At 40.5% G+C, this 12,745-nt stretch overlaps 1 protein-coding gene across 1 annotated transcript in view; it reads left to right on the plus strand.

Annotated features, from left to right (window-relative positions):
* The window catches only part of TMC4 (transmembrane channel like 4), a 73,208-nt gene that overhangs the window by 55,886 nt on the left and 4,577 nt on the right, over window positions 1–12,745 (plus strand). Inside the window, exons 5-15 of the mRNA XM_075839891.1 lie at window positions 1,628–1,707; window positions 2,538–2,683; window positions 3,534–3,681; window positions 5,954–6,127; window positions 6,686–6,843; window positions 7,704–7,830; window positions 8,967–9,064; window positions 10,198–10,381; window positions 10,497–10,627; window positions 11,554–11,709; window positions 11,820–11,898. Coding sequence (XP_075696006.1) covers window positions 1,628–1,707; window positions 2,538–2,683; window positions 3,534–3,681; window positions 5,954–6,127; window positions 6,686–6,843; window positions 7,704–7,830; window positions 8,967–9,064; window positions 10,198–10,381; window positions 10,497–10,627; window positions 11,554–11,709; window positions 11,820–11,898 — 1,481 coding nt within the window. The remainder of the gene's footprint in view (window positions 1–1,627; window positions 1,708–2,537; window positions 2,684–3,533; window positions 3,682–5,953; window positions 6,128–6,685; window positions 6,844–7,703; window positions 7,831–8,966; window positions 9,065–10,197; window positions 10,382–10,496; window positions 10,628–11,553; window positions 11,710–11,819; window positions 11,899–12,745) is intronic.

Raw genomic sequence — 12,745 nt, forward strand, 5'->3', positions numbered from 1 at the left:
CTTCAGTTTAACACACAGGATCATGCTCATTTAACCCCTTAGATGCCACGACCAATAGCGACCATGGCATCTAAGTGGTTAAAAACAGGGGACACAACATGACCGCGGGATGTCGATGGTTGGTATGGCAGCCTGGGGGCCTAATGAAGGCAGGGCTTAAAAGGAGCCTCTCAGAATCACGATATACTTCCAAACATTAGTATCGCAGTATATGGTGCAAGCGATCCAACGATTGCTGGTTCAAATCCTCCAGGGGGACTAATAAAAAAAAGTTAAGCGCACTTAAATTAAGGATTTTTAATATATATAAAAATGATTAAAAGTTAAAAAAAAAAACTTTTCCCATTTTCCCCCAAACGCAATGCAAAAAAAAAATATATTAACATAACTGGTGTCGCCGTGTTTGTAAAAGTCTGACCTATTACATTATATCATTATTTAGTCTGCACAGTGAACGCCGTAAAAACAAAACAAAACACATAAACGCCAGAATCTATGTTTTTTTGTCACCTCATCTCCCTCAAAAATTGAATAAAAACTGATCAAGAAGTTTCATGTACCCCAAAATGGTACCAATAAAAACTACAGCTTGTCCCGCCAAAATAATGCCCTCACACTACCCAATCAGAAAAAAAAAAAAGTTATGGTTCTCAGAATACGGCGATACAAAACAAATTTTATTTTTAACAATTCGTTTTTTCCTTGTTAAAGAAGTAAGATATAAAAAAAAACTATATAAATTTGGTATCACCGCAATCGTATCGACCAGCAAAATTAAGTTAACATGCCGTTTATACTGCATGGTGAACACCATAAAAACTAAACCCCCCAAAAAATTGAGGAATCGCAGTTTTTTTTCCATTCCATGACACAAAGTATTTTTATCTAGCTTCTCAGTAAATTATATGGTACAAGAAATGATGCAATGAAAACTACAACTTGTCCAGCAAAAAACAAGCCCTCATAGTGCTATATCGACGGAAAAATTAAAAAAGTCATGACTTTTGGAAGGTGGGGAGGAAAAAGCGAAAATGAAAATCCAATTATGGCTGCAGAGGGAAGGGGTTAATCTCTTTGCCATGGTTACACAGTATTGTAGTTGGATAAAGGCTAGTATGAGACTTTTGGCACTAAATCAGGCCTAACACAAAAGAGTCAACTGTATCCAGGAACTGAGCCTATCCAGGCAAACAGGATTTTATGCAAATCTGCTTCCCATAAAGTCTGATTAAACCACAATATACCATTGAGAAACAATGTGTCACCTCTAGTGTCCAACCTTTGTGAATATTAAAGGAACACTCGCAAAAACTGATACACTGTGTTATGCCTAGTGCAGGTACTGAGGGGGTGCTACATGACACCTCATAGTGCACCAAAGAGAGGGGGCGGTGTGTCATGCACCGCCCCCTCAGGTCCTGCACTATGCAGAATAGAAAGCATTAGTTTTGCCCCAGAGTGCTCCTTTAAAAAGGGTCCCCCATTAACCTAAGGGCACCTGTGTAGGTGCACATTCAATATGTCCACCCCTGATGTATGTTAGACAACTTGTAGTGATATAGGAGTTGTTTATAATGTGCCTTCAATCAAATGCGATCACCACAGAAGTTATTATTTTTATTCATAGATATCTGTTTCAAGTATGATCCAAATCCAAAGGGACTAGAAAGATTTTACATCTTCATAATGGACATCCTGATGGGAACGGTGAGCATGAAAATAGTTGGCATTTTAATTATAATGAATGTTTGATGTGTCATGATACCTGTCTGAATCTTTATTTATATTGTAAGAGATTGGAAAAACATGGCTGCTTTCTTCTAGAATCTTGTCCATGGGCTGTGTCTAGTATTGCGGCTCAGTCTCATTCCCTTGAATGGGACTTAGATGTAATACCAGACACAATCCGTGGACAAGGTGGCGCTGTTTCTAGAAGAGAGCAACCACAGCTTTCCCATCTTATAAACCCCTTTTAAGTTGTTAACTCTGAATTAGTCTTGATGTGATTGTAACAAAATCTTAAAATTATTGGAGTAAAGAAATTAAAGACACTCTATCAAAGTCAAACAACTTGCAAAAAATGTTCCCATGACTATTGCGGTTTTCAAACCTGAAGGAAAATGGCTTTAATAGAAGGGGGCGGAGCTCAATGGAAATATCACTGTTCATGGGTGGGGCTATGTGGATCAGATCAAAGACTGAATGGTATTTTATGATAAGGTACATTACTAATCTGACCTGTAGTTGGCAGTGGCATACTTAAAGGGGGGCAGAGGCTGTGATTTCACCCGAGATAGGGAGGTTGAGAGGACCACAGATGACGATACCATACCAGTACTATAAATGAAGCATAATATTTGGGGATTTGCATCAAGGAGCTTCACGTTTTGCAACTGGTGGCTGGTAAATCAAGAAAAGTAAGTAAAAGATGAGTCGTTTAGGAAGGGGCTAGCAGGAGACATGTTTTTTCCTGCCGGAGTCGTTCTTTATGCTTTTTCTTACGTACCTTTTACACTTAATGCACTTTTTTCCTCCAGGGTTTTATGGAATTGACTTATATGTTTTATGGATACTACAAGAATTCGTCTGTGAATTTGGCTGAATTTTCCTATAATATTCCTCTGGCTTATCTTGTAACGACTCTGGTTTATTTTCTTCTCAGTCTGTTATGGACAGTGGTCAGGTAAGGTAAGAAGCAGGAGTGCCACACAAAACCACATTTTATTAGTTACATATTCCAAGCCTTTAGCACTGCCCAAAAATGTCAGATTTCCCAAGGCCGCTCACAAAACACAAGCTGTTTTATGAAGCCTGTGCCTGAACTCCGTTGACAGAGTACAGGCTGCCACAGTCGTCTAAAGTCTGCTGGCAAGGTCTATGCAGCAATAGTGGCGAATTACAAATTCTATGCAGACCTGCGATTAAATTGCTATTTACTATTATATTTCTTAAATAACCAGCTGAAATGGAGCTCTATTTCTGGGAATAGTTCAGGTAGCCCTACAAGGAAAGGACTAGTCCCTGATTCTCAGATATTGCACAGGCACAATATTCATGTAGTGGGGTTATCCTGATACATGCATTGCTATAATCCAAATACCAATAGTAATTTGCTCATGTTGTGATACGATATAATCAGTTCCAGAGTTCTTCTAATTAACCCTTCCATGACGTCTACTATATAGTGCTTAGGTACACAGCCTATTATGGTTATATGTGGTATAGATCTGTAATATTGCACCCATAGAATTCTACATATATTATTATAATATACCTCCATGGGACTGATTTAACATGAAAACACACACAAAAAAATGATGGCATCTAGTATTACATGGCTATTCTCTCCTAGGGGCATTGCTTCTATTCGAGTATAGAGTGCCTCATGGAGGCACCATAAGAGTGCCTACGGGTTGATAATATGGACCCACAGGCACTCTTTTTGCCCTTGTAGTGTATCCATGCACACGGCAGTTGGGCATGAGCCCCTATGGTAAAACTTTTCATTATGTTTAACACACTTGCTTTTTCAGATCAGTTCAAGGTTTCAAGCAGAGTTTGATAACAGAAGATTCATCAATGACTAATTATACAGATAAGGTGTTTGCCGGCTGGGATTTCTGCATTAAAGATGAGAAGATTATAAAACTGAAGCAGAGAAGTATTCGATATGAGTTAAAGGTCAGCAGTTCTTATTAAATCTACTGTCACTGCCCAGTGCTCCACCATAAGGCTAGAATATGGCCGTGGCACAGGTCGCATTGCCAAAGATCACTGTCTCGCGCTGACTGTATCACAGGTAATAAAAGCCAATGTGGTCGTTTGTAACTGGCACATTGCCATGACCTGACAATCGCAAAAAGTCTAGGAGTTTTGGATTCCTTGCGACTTTGGTGTGGCTGTAACTTGTGGGTGGCAAAGCTACCATATTCACTTTCATTACCAGGCAGCGAGACACAGCGATCTTTGACAGTACGACCGGCATCGGGCACAAAGTCGCCATGTAGCCGCAGCCTAACAGTTTGCAGTTGGTATGTGTTCCAACATTGTCGTCTTATTCTACTTTTTTTTTTGAGGCACACACAGGGGAAAATCCGGGAACCTTGTGTCACTAGCCAGTAGGGAACTTGGGATAGGTGACATTCAGGAGTGTACATAGAGAAGGGGAACCACATAGTAAAATACAGCATGGCCTGCCTCTAAAGTATTTATGTCGTTGGTTGCATCCAGTAGAATTTCTTCTATTAGGTGTTTAATGTCCTTATATTTATTGAATGTTATTCAATGCTAATTAGTTCTACTTGTAAAACCACTTCCAGACTGCTACGCATTTACTTTAAAGATCTGTCTTATGCATGTTCTGATGTTCTCACCAGCTGTTGACGTCATGTATTGGTGACCAGACTGTCTATACAGGTAGTAGGCACAATATCTGTGGTCACTGGTAGTTTTGCTCAGTTATCATATTGTGATTGTGCATTGTAATTGGCAGTTATAGTATTTCCTATGCTGAGTCCCAAATGGCTCATACAAATCTGCTCCATTGTCGGCCAAGAAGAAGTCAGTCGGGGATCTCCAGAAAAGCCCCTTTCAGGTAAATTAGACTTTGAGTAAAGTTCCCTAGGTCTGACCACAAGATGAGTTTTCAGATTTACATTATGATATTAGCTCTTGAGTCAGTCTAAGTGGTTCTCCAATAGTACTGAAAAAATTCTAGACCTAAAGACCCCTACCAATGTCATCTTCTGATATGCCTCAGTGACATGTCAGATAATGTTATAAGGGTAACTAAACGTTCAACAAACTTCTGACATGTCGTAGTGACATGTCAGAAGTTTTGATTGGTGGGGGTCCGAGCACTGAGACCCCCACTGATCGGTAAAACAAAGCGTCAGAAGCGCTCATGTGAGCGCTCAGCTGCTTCGTTTCTGTTCGGGTTTTTACGGAAAGCCGATGTAGCGGAGTACGGGCTCATAGACTTTCTATTGAGTCCGTACACTATGACATGTCAGACATTTGTTGAACGTTTAGGCTATGTTCACACGCAGAGTCAAAAACGTCTCAAAATACGGAGCTGTTTTCAAGGGAACACAGCCCCTGATTTTCAGATTGTTTTTGAGCAACTCGCGTATTTTGCAGCGTTTTTCGCAGCATTTTCGAAGCGTTTTTTACGGCCATTTTTGGAGCTGTTTTCATTGGAGTCTATGAGAAAACAGCTCCAAAAACGTCCCAAGAAGTGTCCTGCACTTCTTTTGACGAGCCGCCATTTTACGCGCCGTATTTTGACAGCGACGCGTAAAATGACAGCTCGTCTGCACAGAACATCGTAAGACCCATTGCAAGCAATGGGCAGATGTTTGCAGACGTATTGGAGCCGTCTTTTCAGGCGTAATTCGAGGCGTAAAACGTCTCCATTACGCCTGGAAATTGGTCATGTACACATACCCTAAGTTACCCTTTAAAGGTACACACATCCACCCTTTAATGTTCACCTGCATGCAATCGGCTTTATATAGGCCTCGAGGTACTCAGTTATTCAATTCTGTCAAACTCAGGCTGAACATAGATTGTTAAAGGGGTTGTCTCACCAAAACAACCCCTGACCATATGTTCTGTTAGTGGCATATGGATGTCGTAGGGGGTGATCCACTGCTCAGGATCCCCCTCTATGAGCCGGAGCAGGAGAGCCACTAAGTAGGAGTGACTCCTACTCTGGTGGACACATCCATAAATGGCCGACCATATAATACTACTTTTCCCCTGCAGCGGCTGATGCTGAACAGAACTGGAAGGAGCTGGACCTGTACCAACCCTTAAGAACTGATGTTTATTAAACACATTTGACATGTTCTCTTGTGTGATGGAAGCAGAGCTCTCACCGCTGTTCCTTTTATTTCTGATATACAGCCAACACTTTCTCTTTCTTTATTTACTATGTTTATAATTGATCCAGGTTAATCTTGAAGAGGAGAAAATGAGGCGTCTCCATGCACAGCGTACCATGAAGCAAAGAATTGGGATTTATGCTATCCGTGTCTTCCTCAACCTCATTGTGATCGGCCTCATTTGTGGCGCTTTCTATTGCATCTACCGTTCTACACAAGAATCGCAGATACTGCTTGGATCGGTGGGAACATACATACAATATACATGCTCAGATTGTTTAACACTTTTTAGCACAGAAAGGAGCTAGTATTATGTGACACGGTTGGCTGACTACCTGGCGTTGTTATTGTGTTATGCCCGGGTGCTTACAAACTGGGTATGCTCACATATTGCAGGCGGTGTAAAACTTCAAAGTGTAAAAGTTCTTGAACCATTTGAGTACAAGACCATTGTGAATGTTGCATGTTGTGTTCATATTAAGAAACTATGGAGCTTCCACTGCCTCTATCAGTCAGATTAATCTACATTGACTATGACAATGACATAATGATCACTAACTGCCCTTAACAGAGGAGGTGGGCACCCAGCTGATGGACCCCATAGCAACTGGTAGTTACCCCGATGTCACTGTAGTAATTTGCGCAAAGGAAACCTCTTGCTTTTCCCTTGTAACATGTTGCCACTATTAAGAAATGTGCCCTTAAGATTTTTTAGGGTGTTTGTATATAAAAGCAGAGAACCCCTTTTATAAAGCATATGTAGAATTATAATTGGCTGATACAATGTGTGCTTTTTACAGGAACAAGTGAAGGGTAGCTTTATCCGGGAACTGCTGACTGGCTATCTCCCCTCAATCGTCATCACTGCCGCCAACTTTCTTCTGCCATTGCTATTCAATATCGGCATCAAGTGGGAGAAGTACAACCTTAGCATGGAAATTAAGCTGACACTAGTCAGGTCTGTAAAAAAATGAATACCTGCTATGCCAAAGAAGTCAACTTGTTTTTTGTCAATTATAAAAAGAAAATAACACTGCATGACATATTCAGGAAATGTACGCATACTGGTGTAATACTAAAAATAGGGAGTGCTAATGAGGGAGACTGGTGTAGTGCCCGCCGTATTATTAACTAAGCAAACACTACTTATAGGAGTTGTCCCAGGTTAAAAAAAACATGGCTGCTCACTTTCAAAAACAGTGCCACACCTGTCCACAGGTTGTGTGTGGTATTGCAGCTCATCCCCATTTACATCAACGGAGCTGAACAGCAATACCAGACACAACCCATGAACAGGTGTGGTGCTGTTTCTGGAAGAAAGTGATTATGTTTTTCTAATCCTGAAAAACCCCTTTAACAATGCCACAGTGTACCTGACACTCTCCTGAAGAGAAGAAAAAATGTATCAGTTGCCTTTGAAGGCCATGCAACCTTTATCTAACACAAAACAAAAAATGTCGTAGGTGTCCGAAAAAGTGATGAGTAAGAGTTCCTAAGTATGCTTTTAATGTCGAGAAGGAGCAGGAACGGGCAGGAAAAAGGTGCCCAAACTTTTATTTTGATATTTGGTTTTCTCTCCATAGTTTAAGCAGGACCTGTCAAATGACACTGTCCAATCAGTGCTCACAGTCTCAGACTGTGTAGGGACACGCCCCTTTGACAACGGCAGTGGTAACATCGAGTTGTCAATTTATTCATAAATTTCTAGGAGGAATAACAGAGGATGGCATAAACTAGAGCCACATCCTATACTGTAATAACATCTACAATGCTTGCCGGCAGATTGCACTTGAATTCTCCGTCACTCTCTCTTTACAGGTGTGTATTTCTACGGCTGGCCAGTCTGGGAATGTTGCTATACTCTCTATGGAACAATATCACTTGTGGAGATACAGAAGACAAAGCTCCTTGTGAGATGTGCGGGTACAATTATAAGGACAACAAAGTAAGTAAATAAGATATCTTAAAGGGATATATAGACCTTTATGGCATTTATGATATATGCACGACTCTGGGGCCCTTACCTATCGGTAGAATAAGGATCCTCATGTTTGGTTTTCCCATAACTGTAACAACGTGTACTATAAATACGGTATATCTATCTATCTATCTATCTATCTATCTATCTATCTATCTATCTATCTATCTATCTATCTATCTATCTATCTATCTATCTATCTATCTATCTCTCTATCTATCTCATATCTATCTATCTATCTATCTATCTATCTATCTATCTATCTATCTATCTATCTATATATATATATATATATATATATATAGATACTATTTTTAAAAAAAAGGGGATAAACAAGCAGCACCGTTTTCCAAACACGTACGGTCAGGGTGCAATATTCCCGTTTGGACACGTGACCAGTGTCCCCAGATACCTAGTCAAATCCTCCAAAATACGAGACCGCACACCACACACTTGGTAGTGAAAAAGTGGATTTATTCACCACATGCGACGTTTCAGCCCTACTCCATGCTTGAGAAAGGCCCCATGGCTCCAATGTCGCATGTGGTGAATAAATCCACTTTTTTCACTATCAAGGTGTGCTGTCTCGTATTTTGAAAGGATTTACTATATATAGATATAGATATAGATACACTTATTATAGGACAGCAAAAAAAAAAAAAAAACTTTAAAAAAGCAGTGCATTTCTTGTCCCTCAAAATTTAATTACTAGAAATTAAATCTACTGTTACATAGCAAAATAATCTACGTGCGGAATTTGCAGGATATCCTATGAAAAAAACAAAACTCATATAGCTATGTCGAACAAGTTATACTTTCCAAAACGCTGATAAAATTTTTTTAAAATTTGAAGCTCAAAAAATGGCACCGTCCTATGGAGGTTAAAGGGGTTGAATATATTCAGGTGCTCCCCTGGTTGACCTTGAATACACACTGCCAAGATGTCTCCATATCTATATAAGGAACATGCCAGAATGAATAAATTGCTACTTTATTATCCCATGTAAATATATGGAGGTACCTGCAGATCACATTGTTGACTTCCATTGCAATGGGGGACTCAATTCTTCCACCACTTCTTCATTCTGATCTTGTGTCTGCAGTGCTGGGAGACGCGTGTTGGTCAGGAGATGTATAAACTATTGATCTTCGATTTCTTGACCGTCTTGGTGATGATACTTCTGGTGGACTTCCCTCGGAAGTAAGAATAACAAGGAAAAAAAATGAATTTCCATAACGGTGTGCACGGTTTCTGCCCTTGTATAAACTATTCTTGGGTTTTGTATGTAAAATGTTGGTATATTTCTGGGGTGCACGTGATTTATTTTGGCCATATGCAATGCAGGGGAAGCACATATTTCCTTACGTATTTTAAAGGCTAAGGCTCTGTTCACATTAATGCTGATCCATTCTATCAGGGTTTTTTTTTTTTTCATTTTACGGCAAGAATAGAGTAGTCTACAAAGCTATTATGGCTATAAAAAAATGAATACTTGGAATTTGTTAACATTTGTTGTGATCTGTTTGAAAACATAGCTGTCATGGCTCCGTAAATATTGGAAGCCTTGACACTAATGTGAACAGAGCCTAACTGAACTTAAAATCCTACAATGCAATTTTAATAGCAGTTAACCCTAATATCCTATTTCCCGTTGTCATTGTCATCATTGTTGAGGTCTCTACACTATAGGTCTACAGTAGCTGTTCATGTGACATGGGGGGACAAGGGATATCAGAGTTAAAGGTTTTTTTCCCCTGGAACCTGGCCGATCAGCAGAATGAAGGGTCTACAACTCTTAAGAGGCATGTCAGCACGTCTGTATGGGCAGCTGAGCCAATACGGAAGCTTAAGGGGGTTTTACACTGGGTAATTATCGGGCAAACGATTGTTCATCTGCTGATCGTATTGTTTTAAAAAGTTACATTTTATCGTTGCGTCCGACAGGGAGACACGCTGCCGACATGATAATAATGTATGGGGACAAGCGATCGGAGTAACAACCTCTCGTCCCCATACATAGCTTCTTGTGACAGGAGCAAACGTGCGCCGATTAACGATGTCTCGTTAATCAGCGCTCGTTGCGCCGGCCAAAATTGGCCGGTTTAAAAAGTCCCATTCACTCCAGGGTGTTCGGACCCCCACTGATCACCCATTGATGGCGTAGCCTAAGGTGGGCCATCAATGTTTAACTCCTGAAAAGCCCCTTTAACTGGAGTCAAACTTGAATTTTCAGATGAAAGCAGCTAGGCCCTCACAGGGATTACGTTTTTTTTTCTTTTTATTCTTCCCATACATAAATAAATAAGGCATCTTCTTAATTGTTATTGTTTCAGAATATTTGTTGACCACTGTTCATGTAAGCCCATCCAGTTATGGGGCCAGCAGGAATTCATGGTCCCCCAGTTTGTGCTGGACATTATCTATGGACAGACAGTTTGCTGGATTGGAACCTTTTTCTGCCCATTGCTTCCTCTTCTCAACACAATAAAATACTTCATCATATTCTATATGAAAAGGGTAAGACGGTTTTTCTTCTTCTGTAAAGGGGCGTTAAAATGGAGGAAACAGTCAGAAGGTTTGTAGTAGATACAGGAAACCACCTGTTACATATATACAACTTATGTCTCTACAGTTAACACTATTCAGCAACTGCCGACCTGCTGATCAGACATTTCGGGCGTCCAGTGCTAACTTTTTTTTCCTGCTGGTGTTATTCCTTGGTCTTGCCATATCTTGGGTGCCAGTCCTGTATAGCATATTTGCGTAAGTATAAAAACACACTTTTTACAGCTGTAATAATGGGGTGTTAAACGTCAACTACCAAAAATATATAACAGCCCCTTTACAAAACATTTAGGATGTGAACAACGTTTTCCATAACTTTTTCCTGTAAGGTGAAATCATTGATTGAAGTTACGGGCTGAAAGCCTGCAGTTCTTCTCCTTCTGGGTCCCTATGACAACACTTACTGTCCTGTGCTCTGACAAGTCACTGTTAACATAGAGACATTGGGAAGATCCAAATGACCACATACTAAATGCACTCAAACTTACCTAGCTGTTAATAAATATCAGAATATAATCTTCAGGTTTTCTATTAAAACTATTTTTGTGTCATTTATTAGATTTTCTACGTAAGAAAGCAACAGTAAAAACAAAGTAAAAAAAATTAGTTAAAGAATGAGGAATTTAATATTAGTACATGTCTGAGGCAGGGCAGAACCATATCAGTATATACTACAGCTCAGGAAACATGCATCGTGACATTGTGAAATTGGGGTATTTATCAACGGGTGTAAGAGTGCGGAAAAAAAAGGGTGTAATGTAAACGGACAGGAGGTATAAATAGAATTAGAGAGGAAGTTGAGAGGATAAGGACCATTTAAGGTTCAAAGGTGCATGGTGCGAAAAAAAAGTTACAAAAACGGTTTTCTAGAAACAGCGACACTCTTTTCCATGGGCTGTGTCTGGTAGTCAGCTGCAATTCCTATAGGGTCGCCACATGTAATAACTGCTGTAAACACAAGAAATGTTTCATCATAATGTTTTCAGGAAATCCAGCCAGAGCGGCCACTACTCATCAAATATCTCTGGACAAGCGATCGATATATATTGTAGGCCTGATCCATTATATAAAATGACCACCTTGTTATGACTGTCAGCACTTAGACTGTACCTTTCACTTTCCAGTATGACGCCATCAAAGGCCTGTGGTCCCTTTAGAAACCAGGTGTACATCTGGGATACTATCTCCACGCCAGTTGATTCGCTACCAAAAATCGCGAGGGAATTCTTGCAGTTCATTGCTTCACAGGCCTTCGTGATACCTTTGTTCTTGCTTTCATGGTGAGATGAATAAAGTCTTTGATGGAAATTAAAGTGGAGATTCTAGCAGAAATCAGATGTTTCCGTATACCAGTGCACCTAATAGAATCACTCTGTTTTCTCTCCTAAAGCATCGTCATGTTCTACCTCATGGCACTTGGAAGTTCATATGGAAAACTAGTAAACACACTCAAAGACCAACTGCAAGTGGTAAGTTGAAGGACCACCACACAGCATATATATGACCAATAAGGTATGTACTTCCAATAACTGATCTGTTCGTAGGGTGACGAGAGCTATTGATGAGCTGCTGCTGTGTAAGAGGGGTGAACATGACCTTTACCCATAAGGGTATATGCACACAGGGCGGATACGCTGCGTAAAAGCACACAGCGTATGCGTCCTGGTCGCCGCAGAGAATTCCGGCTGATAAACCGCACGAAATTGTGGGGAAGTTTTTCGGCTAGAATGGTGTTCAGGTTGCCCACCATATTTATGAGGCACCTACATAATAATGTCAGGATAAGTAGGAGGGGCTTCAGAGTCACGCTTCTTCCATCACTTTGAGGATAGAAAAGTTGTAGAAAAAGCCAGGTCTTACTTGTTTGTTGTTAGCACGCGCCATAATTATTAACAGGACGTACGCCCTGTTGATGAACCCAACAGATGTTGCACTGGGGGATGCTGAGACATTGTGCCTGTATTACCCCTTATGCCTGTCAATATTCCTTTTTTACAGCGGTAAATAAAGTGGTTCTCTCCGGCCCCTTCAGTCAGCTGATTGGCAGGGGTGCCAGGAGTCGGAGCCCCACCAATCTGATTTTGATGACCTATCCTAAGGATAGGCCATCAATATAAAATGCCCGGTGAACCCCTTTAAGGGATGTTATTATACAGGGCCATGTCTTTAGGGTGCTGTAGAATAACGCGCAGCCATAGGTTGTGTACCCTCAATAGAAGTCAGAAATGTTATCTCCTGCTTTTCTGCCTTTCCTGATCGCTGTTTACACTACGCTCACAGCACTGCTACTGCCTCCATGGGTCCATAATACATAAA

Source organism: Rhinoderma darwinii, chromosome 10 (assembly GCF_050947455.1).
Source record: "Rhinoderma darwinii isolate aRhiDar2 chromosome 10, aRhiDar2.hap1, whole genome shotgun sequence".
Taxonomy (NCBI): Eukaryota; Metazoa; Chordata; class Amphibia; order Anura; family Rhinodermatidae; genus Rhinoderma; species Rhinoderma darwinii.